Source organism: Scleropages formosus, chromosome 3, assembly GCF_900964775.1.
Source record: "Scleropages formosus chromosome 3, fSclFor1.1, whole genome shotgun sequence".
Lineage (NCBI taxonomy): Eukaryota > Metazoa > Chordata > Actinopteri > Osteoglossiformes > Osteoglossidae > Scleropages > Scleropages formosus.
Genome location: NC_041808.1, coordinates 29,437,598 through 29,454,645, shown reverse-complemented (window position 1 = coordinate 29,454,645; position 17,048 = coordinate 29,437,598). Strand labels below are relative to the sequence as shown.

Here is a 17,048-nt window from a genome sequence, read left to right as displayed (position 1 = left end):
ACTACAACTCTTCTTGTTTGTATCAAGGCAGGAGGTAAGAACCAAAGTCTCATGTCCTGATGTGACTGTCATCCAACTTTCTCAGTTACCTTCTTCATCAGTCTTGCAAATCTGCCAACTTTGCACCTGGTTTGGAGAGCACTGATTGAGAGAGAAGGCGGTCATGTGGATGGACTGAGAGATGAACAGGAAGTTGTAGTGTAGATACCGACTGGTGTGGTGCTTTTCACAGTCCTATTGCCACAGAATTTAGTGCAACCCAAGACGCAGGGGAAGTTACAGAGAAATGCTCCATGCAATAACAGAATGTCCAGAAAATATTTAAGGTTTAAACATCTAGTTTAACTTGCATGTACTTCCTGAACATATTCATAAGAAAATTACCAAGTCTAGGAAATAGTACTGTTGGTGAAGCTTTCTAAAGGTTTCATTGTCTAAGTGTCAGATTGTCCCAAATATCATTTATGACACGGACTGATCTCCTGTGTAATTTCAAAACTGCCTTTCAAATAATGTAGTGTATGTCAGAGACAGTAACAACTGCACGTTACTTGTGTTAGTTCATTTAACAGATGCTTTTCTCCCAAGTGATTTCCAATGAACCCTATATAGTGTTACCAGCCCATACACCTTATTCACCAAGGTGACTTACACTACTTACACTGGGTCACTCATCCATACATTTACATTTATTCATTCAGCAGACGCTTTTGTCCAAAGTGACGTACATCTCAGCAGAAGTACAATTTTTCAAATCAAAAATCAAAATACATCAGCGGAACACACTATGAGTGAACCTGAACAGCATGTCGTTGGACTGTGGGAGGAAACCGGAGCACCTGGAGGAAACCGACACAAGGAGAAATGCAATTTAGTGGGGATCGACCCAACACCTTCTCACCACCCAGGCGCTGAGACAGCAGCGCTGCTCGCTGTATCACTGTGCCGCCTATTCAGTTAGAACTATAAACATAAAACTGCAGCAACGGCGATGAAAGAGTTTTCTCTACCAATATTTTAAGTTTTTTTTGAATTGTAGGGAAAGAGTAGAGGGGGGATATCGCAGCCCTCACGAGGAACCGGAGTGGCGGGAGCTCTGATGTTGTGACGTCACAGAGGCTGTGGGCGGGGCTTGCGGAGTCGTGCGTGTTGATGTCAGAGAGCGAGAGCGAGAGCAGAAGAGACGCCGAAAAAAAGGTCCCGTTTCGGCAGGAGGCTGACATGGCTCTCAATCGGAATCACTCACAGAACGGCGGTGTTCTCATCAACAATGGCGAGTGGTAAGAGGCAAACACAGACTCTGGGGCTTCCTTTTTCTTTCTTTTACACTGAACTTAGAACAGCTAACTGGGTCGGTGGCTCACGTTGCTTACTTAACTTAGCCCTAATAAGAAGTGAGTTGTCTTCGGTACACAAGCTCTGTCAGTCATGATGACAAACTTGTGGAATTTGCTTTTTGATTAGCAACTCTGTTTGCTAAAATGTAAAATAGTTAAATGTGAAGTCGGTGATAGTGTCGCCGTGGTTAGCTTCATTTTATGAAAGTCTTTGTCTTCATTATCTGGTAAAATAATTGTGTTTTAAATATTTATAAATCGGTACTTTGGTAGGGAAAGCGATACAATTTAGTATACCTGTGGAAGCTGCGTGACATGCAATGAAGTCCCACCCATTTCGAGCTCAGATCCAATGATTTTATTGGTTCTTCAGACATACATTTGCTGTCAATCATGAGGAGATCGTGTTTCTACTGGTCAAATCCTCCGCGTGACGCAGTGTTCTGGGAAGCGAACTCTGTACACAAGACATGTTCTGTTTTTTTGAACACGCGAACTGTTAAAATTCCTCTTTTAAGTGTTTTCTCTCATTTCACTTATACTTACCACCTTTTCCAGGTTATGCAGATATGCGATACTCGCGTAATGTTTTGAATTTGAAAGGTGTCTCAAGCAGTTCAGTAAAATGAAACCCTTACCACACTTAAAAAACAAAAAAAAAATTCTTATACTTTCCCTAGCTTGATAACATCTATTGTCCAGGAACGTTTTGACATAAAAGACAGACTGCAGATGAACGTTTAGAATCAAAGATGGTACAGTATGTATTTAGTTTGATACTCCTGTGCCCTTGATGTGAGGCAAAGTTTTGGGCCATAAGGAAGTTGACAAGAATGTTGCCTCATGTATTTCACAAATTCCTGCCACATATGATATATGAGCCATTACCTCCAAATACATTGTGAAAGTTGATGCAAGTTTGTCAACAAAAAGGGTGTGTCGGCTCTGAAAGCGGCGCTAACTGGCGCGCTTGACTACAAGTAGCAGTCAGGCCTACAGGTGTCAGTAGCGCCTGTAACTTGTCTAATACCATGTTTTTGCTCTCTCTCAGTCTACTAAGGGAGGGCAGGGATGTGGAGCTGTCCTTCAGTGATGTCACCAGCAAGACGGAGCTTCTCAGAGGCACAAAGAAAGGAACCGTCTACCTAACGCCATACAGGGTAACTAGGGGTTCGGCTCCTTTCCGAGGTGCCGTGTAGCCGCATCCATTGGGCCTCACATCTCTGTACGTTTATGCATTTGGCAGATGTTTTTCCCAAAGCCATATACTGCTCAGGGTAAGCAAAAGGTAAAGAACAATCCACAGCAGTTGGAGGGTTCACATGTAAACGCACACACACTGGCTGAAACCGATTGCCCCGAGCAGGGTCGCAGCGAACCAGAGCCTAACCCGGTACACGGGGCGTAGGGCTGGAGGGGGAGGGGACACACCCAGGACGGGAATGCCAGGTGGTCGGAAGGCACCCGAAGCGAGACTCGAGGCCTAGACCTGCCAGAGAGCGGGACTCGGCCAAGCCCGTTGCGCCACCGCGCCCCCTCCACATGTAAGCACACAATTCTTAATGTGTTTGCTCCCTTGTTAATGACCCCTTGTGTCGTCCCCGTGTTCAGATGGTGTTTGTGTCCAACAATGCTAAGGATGCCCTGCGCTCCGTCATGTTCCCCTACTACCTGATGAAGGGCTGCAGCATTGAGCAGCCTGTATTTGCTGCCAACTACATCAAGGGCACCTTGTTGGCTGAGCCTGGGGGTACGTCTCTCTATTTCTCGCATCTGTCTGTGCTCTTGGTTCACACAATTTACTCTTTACCATTTTAAAGTGGAATTGTGCTGAAGGTTAAATTTTAGTGAAGTCTTTAGTCTTCGATGGGTTCTTATCAGTTGCCATGTATTGAACTTTGCGTCTATGTAGAGGAAACTCCCTGTCACTCCGTTCAGCATTGGAGGGTTGCCGTCTTTGAGGACCTGTTGCAGTTCTGTTGAGTGAAACATGTCTCCTGTAGGTGGTTGGGAGGGCAAAGCCAATTTCAAGATGTCTTTCCCAAGTGGAGGAGCCATCGAATTGGGTCAGCACCTCTTCAAACTGGCCACGAATGGTAGGCGCCGTGTGACTTTTTGATTTTGTGCTCTTTTCTGTACCCAGTTTCACCCATTCGGCTTTTGAAAATCTCTTTTTAGGGTGTTGGAGTTTTCTCTGCTTGTATCACTGTGTATTAAAGTATCCCCTTGTCAGTGCTCCGCTGGTCATCCACAAAGACATTTGAAATATCAATGAGGGGCCTAGAACCCTGATTTTTACCTTGAAACTTAAAAACCCTGAAAGTACACATTTTTTGGCCCATCACATGTGCTTAGTTGCTGATAAGCAAGTTTTAAGATGACTGCATTTCAAGTAATATTAAAATTTTATGTCTTCAGCATCTCGTGCCCCTCCTGCTCAAAATGGGGGTCCCTCGTTCGGCTATCCCTCTCCAGGAGTTATGAATGGATATGGACCACCGCCAGGTCCTTACGGTTACCCATATGGATACCCTCCCCCTCAGAATGGCTTTGCTGGGGCTCCCTCTGCACCTCAGGGCAACATGGGCTGCCCCTTTCCTCCACCCTCTGCAGGTACACTGACAGTACATTGTCACTTTTTAACCAAGTATTGATTAACTTGTTTAATATTATTATTCTAAGATTTGATTCATGTAAGTATTTCACAGTGTGATACCTGATCTTTGAGTCACATGAGAATTGTGGTGAATCTGTCAGTCAACAAATACAGATTTTTTTTTCCAGGATTTTTTTCATAGCGATGTGACATTTGTATTTCTCATTTTAGGAATATACCCCTCTGCACCAGTGTACATGCCACCACCCCCACCCTACCCCGGACCCCCTCAGAACTGGACAGCTCCCCCCCCAGGTCTCTTATGTCTGCACCACTGAATCTGTCGGATTTCGTCTGTCTTAAAATGAAAATCAAGCTTCTTTTTCGGGAATGTCAAATGGCTGTCGCAGAAGCCACATGGATGTCAAAAACAATACATGTCAAGTCATGTATAGAAAACAGACAAAACAAAATAAATTGTGCTGAATCACATGTAGTAAGAACTGTATCTAATACAACATACTCAACTGACTTTTTCCTCCTCTTAGCATTATAGCAAGCTTATAAATTTAGTGTTTTCGGTTTATGCCATATTAATGCTTTTACAAAAGCTACCATCAAGTTTGCACTTTTTTTTTTTTTTTGTCTTGTTGCATTGTATTCATTGTTTGCATCTCATGCCCTTTCAGCTGAAACTACACTAGTTCCCTGATGTAATGAGAAATGTAGCCTACTTGCTTTTTTCTGCTACTCTTTATTTATTAACACAGTACTTGATTAAACCTTTTCAATAGTTAACTAGTGAAATTTTGTGATTGTGGCAGATTTATAGCAATTTATTATTCATGGACTATCCTAATGTCATGGCTTTTGTGGTCTAAGGTATTATAGCTTTACTATACATAATTTATATATTTAACATGCTGACACTTCCTCCTGCAAGGACACATGTACATTATTTACTCACTCTCTCTTATGCTCAGCATATGAACATTAGTGTGTTTTTTGACTCTGCAATATTGAAAAGCATGAACCACTCCTCACTCATTCTGTGGATACTCCTGTGCAATAATTTTATTTTCACTACTCATCCATTTGTTTATGTACATCTGTATGTTTTAGTCATACTTTTTCTCTCGACCCCAGGAAACCCCAAAGCAGCAGAAGCGGCAGGCAGTGCCTACTACAATCCCAGTAACCCCCACAATGTCTACATGCCTATGGTGAGAATCGCCTCTTTTCCGCTACAGTACTTTTACATGTCAGTCAGTAAGTATAACATTTGTCCACTTCATTTACTTTCTGTCTGTCTCTCCAAGGAGCAACCGCCACCATATGAACCATACACACCCCAGCCCGACAAAAAGAACAACTGAGGCAAATGAAACAAGAGGTACTTTCCTGACACACATGTCCCAGTCCTCTAACCACGGCAGTGTAACTAACAACTTGTGTTTTTGGAGTAATATAATTAAAACAATATTGTCTTAATCAGCAGTCAGACTGGACTGTGCTTCACATTTGTAATCAAAGAAAATCTCTAGGAGCATATTAATATTCTCTTCTTTGTTTCATGATATTATGGGGACCAGTCTATGGTAATGTCTAACAAACAGGAACCCTGTGTCTTAATGGCTTCCTGGGTTCCTCTCTTTGGTTTAGTTAATGTAAAGTAGGAATCACTTTTGAGGAAATATACTGGCCTGTGTTTTTGAAGATAATAATAATGGTATTTGTAGAAAAAAAGAATAGTGTACCAAATGTCTATACAGTTTAAAAAAAAAAAAAAGCTTTTTGAAATATTTTCTCTGTATCCTAATAAAATTTATTTGTTGTGATAAAATTGCTGCTTTTACATAGATTAACATTTCCATTTTGCCAATAAATTACTTTTGTGCTTTTGTTTTGAAATCATGCTTTGTTGTTTTTGTAGCTGGAGAACAGAGACGTGAGTTTTTCTGTGCAATATTTTCTGCTACTACTTAAGCATGCATATCATTGACGGCTTATGAGATTTGATGGTAACGGCAATGGATGAAATCTTTTTCATCTCTGAATTCTGTATTGGAGTGTAAAGGTTAAATTCTCAAGTGTTTACTGAGTCTATATTCTTATGTGAACTAACTTTTTTTAAAATTTGTAATTTCTTTCCCTCTTTAGTACTGATGTTCTTTGGAAAATAAAAGTAGTGGTAATAAACGTGAATATAATCACTTGTTTCCTTTTGAAGTAATATATGAAGTTACACACAAGAATTAATTACCTAATCATAACATACTAAATTACATTATTTTTTATATGTACTGCAGCTAATTTTCACACATAATACCAACTTATTTTAAAATGATATATTGAACTCTTGACTAAAATTGATATGCAGAAATTCATGTAAATAAAAAAAAAAAAAAACCTTGAAAAGCACAATCATATCTTACTCTTATTTTTATGAGCTGAGTCACAAGTGTGATGTCTTTTTAAAACACCTTTCTTTTACTGCAAATTATAGTCTCAGCCTAATGCACTTCACATTGTGGTTAAACTTTCAGAATTCCCCATTTCTCATGTGCAACCTTATTTTCCCCTCATTTTGCTTTATTTCTAAACAGTATTTTCTTCAAATACTTTTGATTTGTATTCTGAATATACTATATTCATTTCTTTTTTAGTAATTCAGTTCAGCATGTGCTTTGGTTTGCTGTATATTACCTTTAAGTTTGTGCAACTAGTGTACTAATTTTATGTTTACTGTTATATAGCCAGTGACAATCTGTAGTCTAAATGGCTGAACACTAAATTGTCAGTCAAATGTTAAAACTATTTATTTAACTCTTACTGCCCCAAAATGATGAATTTCAACCTTCTGTCAATTCAAATTGCCATTTTTCAAGCCAGCAACAGTGTATGGGTCCAGAATCTCACAAGCCCTTTCTGAACCAAACTTCTTTCTTGTTTAAGGCTCATCCTGCATAAACCATACCTCATTACGTCTGCCGTAGGGTTTTATGGGGGGGTCATAGCTACAGCAGAAGTACTGTTTGCGCTGATAGGGGGCCGTCTCACCCAAAATTCGAGTCAGACGAGATGCTTCAATGCGGTACTCGTATTCACCAGCAAACCCCCCAAACTGCCTGAGGGAGAGAAGGATAGAGGTGGAACAGTTAAGACAAGAAGTGAGTCTGTGATTTCATCAAGAAAGTTAGACAAGCCAGGTGAAAGCAATGGTGTACCAGCAATGCTCACAGTGCATAGACGGTCATGCCGGGTCGATCCTCTATCTTGATGGCGGTGTCTGTAGGAGCTGGGGGAGAGTTCTGGTATCGGGATGGAAGGCAGAGGCCGACAACAAAACGGCGCAAAAACCCGCCATCGTCTTTGGGAAAAACGGTTATGGTAATTGGGGCTGTCATCCCCATTGCTTCTCCTGCCAGCAAGAAACAAGAGAGCAAGTCATGGCTATTTTGTGTGGACCATAGATGTAATAGAAAAGGGACAGATTCAAAGTGAAAACAACGTGAAAGGGCAAGGTAACAAATGTAAACTTTTATGGTAGATCAGATTTTTCAGGTTCTGTCCGGCTGGGTGGGTCCTTCGCTCTGACCTCTATCGTTGCTCCCTCCTGTGTACATGAGGAGCCTCCTCACAGACTCGCTCACTACTTGGTCAAAGCTCCGCCCCTCAGTGCTCACAGAGGCGTACCGTGAGGCTTCGTACCTCCGCACCTCGTAATTGATTCCTTCCTAAGGAAACAAAGTAATGAAGATAGTAAGACCAGTCACAATTTTTAATTTCGCAAACAATGTGTCCAAGTCTTGCACAGCAAAACAGTCCAGTATATGGGCAAAGTAATAGACTTCCTGTCCTTAGCTTGGAGTTCACTAGTGTCTAATTTGGCTAAATAAAGTGATGAAATGAAAGCACAGAAATGAAAGCAGTGTTACAAATGCATGCAGAGACTGCGATTATGTAACCAATTAATGCTACTGTATTTGTAGAGGAGAAGTCATGGCAAAGCACCGTGCCCAGGGCTATGGCCAGTGACTCAGACTCAGAACGTCAGGTGCAACACTCTACAATCTCCAGATGTTAAGGCTGTAATGAGAACATAAGGTAGAACAGCTCAGTGACATGACTGAACTGGACACTGTTCACAGTGGGCTACCTGAGATATATGGTATATTTGTACCTGTACACACACACAGTCTGAAAATGCTTCTTCTAACTGGGGTTGCGGTGAACCGGAGCCTAACCCAGCAACACAGGGCGAAAAGGCTGGAGGGGGAGGGGATGCACCCAGGTAAGGACACCAGTCAGTTGCAAGGCGCCCCAAGCAGGACTCGAACCCCAGACCCACCACAGAGCAGGCCCCGGCCAAACCTGCTGCGCTACCACGCCCCCCCTCTGTACCCCTCTAATATAAAGCTAAATATTTCACTTGAACAGTTAACGTAAAGGACATTTCTTGATGCTATGGAAGTAGAGCCCAACTTGCCCAGGGCAACATTTAACTTACATGACGGTTTCCTTAACTACTACATTCTTCCTTGGAACACTATGTATGGCAGAAATGTGTGTTAATAGACTGCATGTCTTATTGTTTTTATCCTGTGCTTTGCATTGTGTTGTACATAAATGCACAGAGAAGAGCACAACTAATGAGTAGTAATGTGTACTGTAATCTAAGCAGGCTGTAGTCTTTTTAATTACAGTGTTTACACTTGAGAAAAGTTTTAGGGGTGATGCTCTTGCTTTGTGTGTGTGTGTGTGTCACTGTGAGCCACATTACCCTGAAGTGTCCATTGTGAACAACAGTAATTGTACACTGTGCTCTGTGCTCACTTCGCAGTCACAGTTATTATGTATGTCTCACTGACTTTGAAATTCTAGTGATTTCTTCAGATAATTACTCAGTGTCTATGCTGGTTAGACATAGCACATAATTATTGTGGTGCTTCTAATATTAGCAAGTCCATTAAATTTTAACTTCTCACTTTGCCTCCTTCCCTTTCTTTTTCATTTTAAAACCGCCTTTCTGATATGACACTGAGTTGACAGTAACTACACATTTATGGTGCTCTTTAATGATGGCATGCATACATTGATTGCTGCATTGCACAAATGTAGGAATAGGCAAATGTGTAAAAATCCAAGTTTATGTAATAGAGCGTGAAACCAGATCTTCTTCACGGAACAGCACTCGATCTCAGTATTTAGGGTCAAACGCAGGGTAAAGAGAGGGATCGTTTATTTTTTTCCCCCATCAATTAATTTATGTTGAATGAAAGTGTGCAACGATTTTCCACTATATATATATATATATTTCCACTATATATATATGGTGATTATCATGTGTCCGCTCTTGGGGAAGGTTGAGGAGTTGAAAGGAAAGCAGGATTGGCGCGGAGCTCGTGCGCCCTGTGCGCGCGCTGTGTTTTCGGGGAAGGAACTTGTGTGAAAATGTGTGTTTCGGAGGAGTGTAAGCGAGAACACGATGGCGGAGGGCACGGAACGGGAAAGTGCTCTGTTAAAATGCGGAGCTTTTTTTTTAATAAGAAGAAAAAGAGTTTGATTAATCTCAGATGTGACACGGGTCTCACTTTGTGCGCAAAGAATCATTGATTGATGTGAATAATCGTTCGAATTAGAAAGAAAGACAGCGGCTCCGTCCATCTGGAACTTTCCCGCGGCTGACCGTTACTCCTTCCTGACTCGATATTCTCGTATCACAAAGAACATTGGAAAGTTGGCAAATGTTAGTTCATAATACATAACTTTTGGATAAATTTCTGCAGCCGCATATTTCACACTTAGCTGTAAGTACACACAGTGCTGCATCTTGACAGACGTCATAAAAAATATGAGGAAATAAATTTTCACCATCGCAGGGACAGGATATACAAACACAATGTCCACTACATCATGTTTCAGTATTTACAACATTAAAGTTACGGCAGTTGTGGGCGTCTTAATTTAGAGTCAGGATTTATTAATTCGCAGTGATCATGTTCTGCTCTTAATCTCAACCGGGCACGTAATCTGATACAAGAATAGAACAATTGTTGAAACTCCTATCATACTACTACCACTAATACTACTACTACTACTACTAATAATAATAATAATAATAAATAAAAATAGTTACGTACCCGCGTTTCGCTGCTCAGGAGCTTGTACTGCATCTCCTCCGTGTTTCCGAACAGCGAATTCTTGATCATCCCAAACATAACTTTACTCCTCTAAATCACAGCTGAATTATTTTGACTTATTCCCTTTTTTTTCTAATTCTCTTGACAGAGAAATGCCCCTAAGTGTACTCGCACGGTTTTATTTACTTCGTGCGTGGAGAACACAGCTTTGTCCCACTATTAACTCCGGATCGCGCTCTACCCTCTTTTTCCTTCGCCTACAGCGCACGTTGTCACTACAGTAGCCTATAGCCTGTATATGTTTTCTCTCCGAGAGCCTGGAGTACAGTACTGTGTGTGCAGTGGTGGAGCGCAGTGAGTGACACTCTCTCTCTCTCTCTCTCTCTCTGCGGTGTAAACAGAGCACTTTCTTTCTTTCTTTCTTTCTTTCTTTCTTTCTCTCCCTCATCTCCTCAACCCCAACCCCTCCCCCTCTCCTCTCCAACACGCAGCTCTACAGTTCGCTTCACTGACAACAAGGCAAGCAACATTCGGTTTCTCGGGTTTACTGCATTGCCTTGCAACCGTTATTTTCATATCTATTTTAATTATTGTTATTGTTCTTGTTGTTTGCATGTTTCCTTGTTTACTGTTGCTTAAATGTCTGCAAAGACCTAATAAAAAAAGACATTTCACTGCATTTATTCCCTCAGATCACTGTAAAAAAAAATGATGCTGGACTAAATATCCAGTACTTGATGTAATAATATTAATGACATATAATGCACTCTGCTTGTACCCCCACACACGTACACACAGTAGGTATGTACACTTCACACACACAGTGACTCTCCGAACTGCATGGACGCATCGGATGTGGGTTTTAATTCGATTTTCACTGCCTGAGTCTATGTCAGATTGTGTGTGTGTGTGTGTGTGTGTGTGTGTGTGTGTATGTGCATGCGCACATATTTGACTCGCTCTGTCATGTGGAGCACTGCCTCGCTCCAGGGTCAATCTATTTAAGCCCCCACTGAAGGCAACATTAGTCACTGACGTGTAGCTGGGAGAGGAAGGGTCACTACACACATTTCACTGGGGTTTAGTATTAGTGTTCAGTGAAAGAGAAGAAGAGGACAGCAGAGCAATTAAGGGCTTTCCTTAATAATCACTTTCCTGTTGACTGTGATGAACTTTTTGGATTGAGAGCTGGCACTTTGGGTTCAGGTGGAAATTCAGGTTGAATAAATTTTGCTGTAGCAGTGAAGACAGATCCACATTGACAGTTCCCAGAAGAAAAAAATGTCCCTTTTACTGAGCAGTAGCCTGCTAAGAAAGGTCCCTTGCAGCAAAAAGAGGATTAAAAATAAAATAAATGTAAATGTAAAAAAAAAAAAATATATCATTGCAAGTAGAGCAAAGCTGAAATGAAAATGGCAATGAGCATAAGCCGAAGGAAATTTTCTCATGAAACACCTGCTAATATTGCAAAATACTGCGATAACAGTCTTGAATGTGAGAATACTCAGATGAGAAATACCTCAAAGGAATGCCAATGGTCTTTTTGCACTGCACTGGATAAAACTTGCTGTATTAAAATATTAAAACTATAAAACAGGAGAACAACATTCCAGTGAAAAGTAGCTATATAACAGTATAATCAACAAAGTGCCAAAAATTCTCCTATTCATTTTTCAAATATGTACTGATTATACAGCTAATTTATATACATATATTATATACATATATACATATATACACATACACACACACACCAATCAGTCACAACATTAGAACCACTGACAGGTGAAGTGAATAACATTGATTATCTCATTACATTGGCACTTATCAAAGGGTGGGATATATTACACAGCAAGTGAACAGTCAGTTCTTGAATGTGATGTATTGGAAGCAGGAAAAATGGGCAAGTGTAAGAATCTGAGCGACTTTGACAAAGGCCAAATTGTTATGGCTAGACGACTGGGTCAGAGTATTCCAGAATGGCAGGTCTTGTGGCGTGTTCCTGATATGCAGTAGTTCGTAACCTACAAAAAGTGGTCCAAGGTAAGGCAACCGGTGAACTGGCAACAAGGTCATGGGTGCCCAAGGCTTACTGGTACGCATGGGTAGCGAAGGCTAGCCTGTTTGGTCTGAGCCCACAGAAGAGCTACTATAGCACAAATTACTGAAAACCTTAATGCTGGCCATGATAGAAAGGTGTCAAAACACACAATGCATCGTAGCTTTCTGTGTTTGAGTCTGCATAGCCATAGACCGGTCAGAGTGCCCATGCCGACCTCTGTCCACCGCCAAAAGTGCCTAGAATGGGCACATGAGCATCAGAACTGGACCATGGAGCAAGGGAAGAAGGTGGCCTGATCTGATGAATCACGTTTTCTTTTAGATCATATGGACGACCGGGTGTTTGTGCATCATTTACCTGGGGAAAGGATGGCAGCAGGATGCACTATGGGAAGAAGGCAAGCTGGCGGAGGCAGTGCAATGCTCTGGGCAATGTTCTGCTGGGAAACCTTGGGTCCTGGCATTGATGTGGATGTTACTTTGACATGTACCATCTACCTAAAGATTGTTGGAGACCACAACACCCCTTCATGGCAACGGTATTCCCTGATAGCAGTGGCCTCTTTCAGCAGGATAATGCGCCCTGCCACACTGCAAAAATCTTTCAGGAATAGTTTCAGGAACATGTCAAAGAGTTCAAGGTGTTGACTTGGCCTCCAAATTCCTCAGATCTCAATCCGATCGAGCATCTGTGGGATGTGTGGGAAAAACAAGTCCGATCAGTGGAGACCCCACCTCACAACTTACAGGATTTAAAGGATCTGCAGCAAACATCTTGGTGCCAGATACCACAGGAGACCTTCAAAGGTCTTGTGGAGTCCATATCTTGATGAGTCAGAGCTGTTTTGGTGGGACAAGGGGGACCTACACAATGTTAGGCAGGTAGTTTTAATGTTGTGGCTGATCATGTATTTATATACACGGTATTTATGAAATGATGAAAAGTTTGCTCTTCATCCTGGAAGAATTTAAGCATTTTTAAGAAATTGATATTTCATGACCAACATGTTGAAATTGCTGTCTCATAACTACTTATTCTAGAATGGTTTTAGTAAAGTTCTACCATAATCTATAAATCTCTGCATCTGTCATTCTACAATAACTAATTTCATGTGTATGGTAAATGATTAGTTTAAGTTTAAAACCGAACTAAGACAAATGTTTTAAAATTGACAGTATCTTTGAGTTTCCCTCAGATATTAGCAGCTGAAAGCTGGAGAAACAGTTTATGAAAGTAAGTATTGTGCATTTTCCGTTGGAGGTCCGTTGCTGTAGTTTGTTGTGTTTCGGGTAAATCTATTTGTTGCTACTGCTTTATTCCAACGTGCATTCTTCTTGTGTAGTTGTGTGGATAAATACAAGCAATCGGTTGTGTGTTGTGTGCTTGTCGGTTGTGTTTACTTATTTATTGAACAGTATCTGCTGGTTGTTAGGGCGCATGCATAGCTAAGGATTTTCTGTCCCGTACTGTAAAGTGGGCGTGACTCAGTCGATCGATTAATCACATCCGTTTGTTTTGGTTACCATTGTTGGAGCGATTTCGATTTCGATTAGGACTCTCAGCTGACGTGATGTAGCCTGGTCTAAAAAGCAGCTGGTGACCCGCAGCAGCAGCCTCTTGGTGCAAAGACAAGGGAGTCTACCTGCAGGAGTCCACTGAAGGAGGCCTCCGCCACTACGTGAATCCTGCCATCACCATCGTGTTCTGCAAGGGATCACGCATCAAACATGTTGAACATCAAAGTTGTCTACGGCAACCAAACTGTGCGACACCACTGCCAGAGACTCAGAAGCTCCCACTGCTACAGTAACCTGGTTTATCCTCGCCTGTCAAACCCTCCATCCTGCTTCAATTTCTCCATGGGACTGTGGAACAGCCAGTCTACTGTGAGGAAGGCTGACTTCATACCAGCCTAAGCCTCCCATCTCTCACTGGACCTCCTGGCCCTAACTGAAACCTGGATCACCCCAGACAACACAGCCACACCCGCAGTCCTCTCCACTAACTACTCTTTCTCCCACACCCTTCATCCCTCCGGCACAGGTGGAGGCACAGGCCTGCTCATCTCTCCCAGGTGGGAATATTTTGTTCTCCCTTTCCACCTATATGACCTGTCCTCCTTTGAAATGCATATTGTCTCTACTACTGCCCCAATCGCTCTTGTTGTGGTTGTTCTTTATTGCCCTCCTGGCCCTCCCTGCTGCTTCCTGGATGACCTAGAGATCTTGTTGCGCTCTCTCTCAGGGGACAACATTTCAACCTGCACGTCAAGGACATTCATGCAAGCGGCCTCCTATCGCTCCTGCAGTCCTTTGACCTCTCCCTGTCCCAGTCCCCGGTTATTTACAAAGCAGGAAATTGCCTTGTCTTTTCCCATAACTGTGGCTATCCTGTCCTCTCCGTTACTCCGCTGCATGTCTCTAATCACTTCTTCATCTCCTTCCAACCCTGCCTCACCCCTAATCCTTCTCCTTTTCCTGCACTCATTGGCACCTTCCGCCGTAACTTAAAATCTCTTTTGCCTCTGCCGTGCTATCCGCTTCGAAAATCCAAGACTCACACTGACCTGGATGTCTAGAAACAACTCTTAGCTACTTTTCACTCTGCCGTCTCCTCAGCTAAAAGAACCTTCATCCACAACAAAATAGTCTGCAACTAAAAAAACCACACAGACTCTTTGCTACCTTCTCATCTCTACTTTGTCCTCCGCTGCCCCTTCCTACTTCTCTTACTGCTGATGACTTTGCTTTGTTTTTCAGAGACAAAGTTAATGCAATTATAGACAAGTTCTCAGCATCACCCTGCCCTGTTCGCGCTGGACCTCCTTGCGAAGTCACGCTGTCTGAATTCGAGCCGCTCTCTGAATCTGAAATCTTTGACCTCCTGATGTCACACAGAGCCACCACCTGCTCACTTGATCCAATCCCATTGTCACCCCACACACCATCTCCCTGCAACTCTCCACCTTCATCTCTAAGATAATCAACTCCTTGCTCTTCTCGGGCTGATTCCCATCTGCCTTCAAAACTGCTCTCATTTCACCTCTGGTAAAGAAACCCTCTCTGGGTCCTAACTCAGTCCAAAACTATAGACCAGTCTCCCACCTCTCCTTCCTGTCTAAAACTCTAGAACAAGCGGCCTGTGATAAACCATCTGAATTCCTCACCCGGAACCATCTCCTCGATGGATATCAGTCTGAATTCAAAGTTGGTCATTCCACAGAGACAGCGCACCTAGCAGTATCTGATGTTGTCCAGGTGGCTAGAACATCCTCCCTCTCCTCAGTCCTCATCTTCCTCAACCTGTCTGCAGCATTTGACACTGTCAACCACCAAATTCTACTCTCCTCTCTTACTCAGCTGGGGATCAAAGGAACGGCACTAAGATGGTTCCAGTCCTACAGTACCTAACAGATCCTATCAAGTGGTCTAGCGGGGCTCCTGTTCTTCTCCTCTGCCTCTCTCAACCAGTGTCCCGCAGGGCTCAGTACTGGGCCCTCTGCTCTTCTTAATCTACACCTCCTCCCTCGGCCTTGTGATTGCCTCCCGTGGATTCAAATACCACTGCTATGCTGATGATACCCAGCTCTTCCTCTCCTTTCCACCTTAAGTATCAGGCATTTCTGTGCGCATCGCTGCCTGCCTGTCAGACATCTCTGCATGGATGTCTGATCACCACCTACAACTCAACCTCTCCAAAACAGAGATCCTACACCTCCCAGCTGGCCTGTCTTCCTGTCACAATCTCTTGATCAAACTAGACAACCCACTTATTTTGCCTGCCTCTTTAGTTAAGAGTCTGGGAGTGATGATAGACTTGAGTCAATCTTTCTCTCAGCACATCGAAGCCACAACCCGGACCTGCAGATACATCCTGCTGGATCCAGCCATACCTCACAACAGCCTCTGCCCAACTACTTGTCCAGGTCATGGTGACATCCCATCTGGACTATTGCAACTCTCTCCACTCTGGCCTTCCCACTACTGCCATCAAACCTCTACAGCTGGTACAGAACGCTGCTGCCCGAGTTGTGTTTGACTTTCTGAAGTGTTCCCATATATCTCCTCTACTCGTTTCTCTGCATTGGCTTCCTATAGCTGCCTGGATCAAATTTAAGACCCGGGTTATAGCCTATAAATGCATCAATAGAACTGCTCTCAGCTATCTACAAGATTTGATCAACTGCTACACCCCAACCAGACCGCTATGCTCTTCCATTCCCCCTCTCACTCAGAACCACTGATACTTTGTCCACATTTAAAAAGGGTCTGAACTCACCTCTTCCAGACTCACTTTGCCCATGATCTCTTAAGTTCATGTAAGGTGTAAATGTTCATGCACCATAATTTTAAGATCATGCCTGGATCAGCTTTTATGCAGCTATTAATGGACATAAATGTTTGTGTATCTCAAAGAAAATAGTAGGAACACGATCAGGAATTGTCGAGATTGAGTTTTATGCAGCTACTCATGTGATGAACGTTGGTGTGTATGGTGGAAAGAAACAAACTGTACTTAAAATCACATGTCTGCAACTATGTCTCCTCCTGATGTTATACACAAATTGTATTTTCTATGAGATGTATGTCGTCCATCCATCCATCCATCCATCTTCCTCCGCTTTTATCCGGGGCCGGGTCGCGGGGGCAGCAGTCCGAGCAGAGCACTCCAGACCTCCCTCTCCCCGCACACCTCCTCCAGTTCCTCTGGGGGAACCCCAAGGCGTTCCCAGGCCAGCCGGGAGACATAGTCTCTCCAACGTGTCCTGGGTCTGCCCCGAGGCCTCCTCCCAGTGGGACAAGCCCGGAACACCTCCCCAGGGAGGCGTCCAGGAGGCATCCGGAACAGATGCCCGAGCCACCTCAACTGGCTCCTCTCGATGCGGAGGAGCAGCGGCTCTACTCCGAGCT

At 43.0% G+C, this 17,048-nt stretch overlaps 2 protein-coding genes across 2 annotated transcripts; one reads left to right on the top strand and one right to left on the bottom strand.

The window, feature by feature from the left end:
- The first annotated feature begins 1,133 nt into the window (after positions 1–1,133).
- On the top strand, positions 1,134–5,836 carry wbp2nl (WBP2 N-terminal like). The gene is made up of 8 exons (XM_018738467.2): positions 1,134–1,280; positions 2,389–2,497; positions 2,949–3,087; positions 3,341–3,433; positions 3,756–3,950; positions 4,165–4,248; positions 5,080–5,156; positions 5,253–5,836. Exons 1-8 carry the CDS (start codon positions 1,153–1,155, stop codon positions 5,307–5,309), a joined length of 882 nt encoding a protein of 293 aa, XP_018593983.1. The 5' UTR covers positions 1,134–1,152; the 3' UTR covers positions 5,310–5,836.
- A 594-nt stretch (positions 5,837–6,430) lies between these two features.
- Positions 6,431–10,447, bottom strand: LOC108926042 (heme-binding protein 1-like). The gene is made up of 4 exons (XM_018738474.2): positions 10,077–10,447; positions 7,532–7,670; positions 7,174–7,354; positions 6,431–7,061 (listed from the first exon to the last, which is right to left on the bottom strand). The coding sequence occupies exons 1-4, from the start codon at positions 10,152–10,154 to the stop codon at positions 6,884–6,886; spliced, it is 576 nt and encodes a 191-aa protein (XP_018593990.1). The 5' UTR covers positions 10,155–10,447; the 3' UTR covers positions 6,431–6,883.
- Between the last annotated feature and the right edge of the window lie 6,601 nt (positions 10,448–17,048).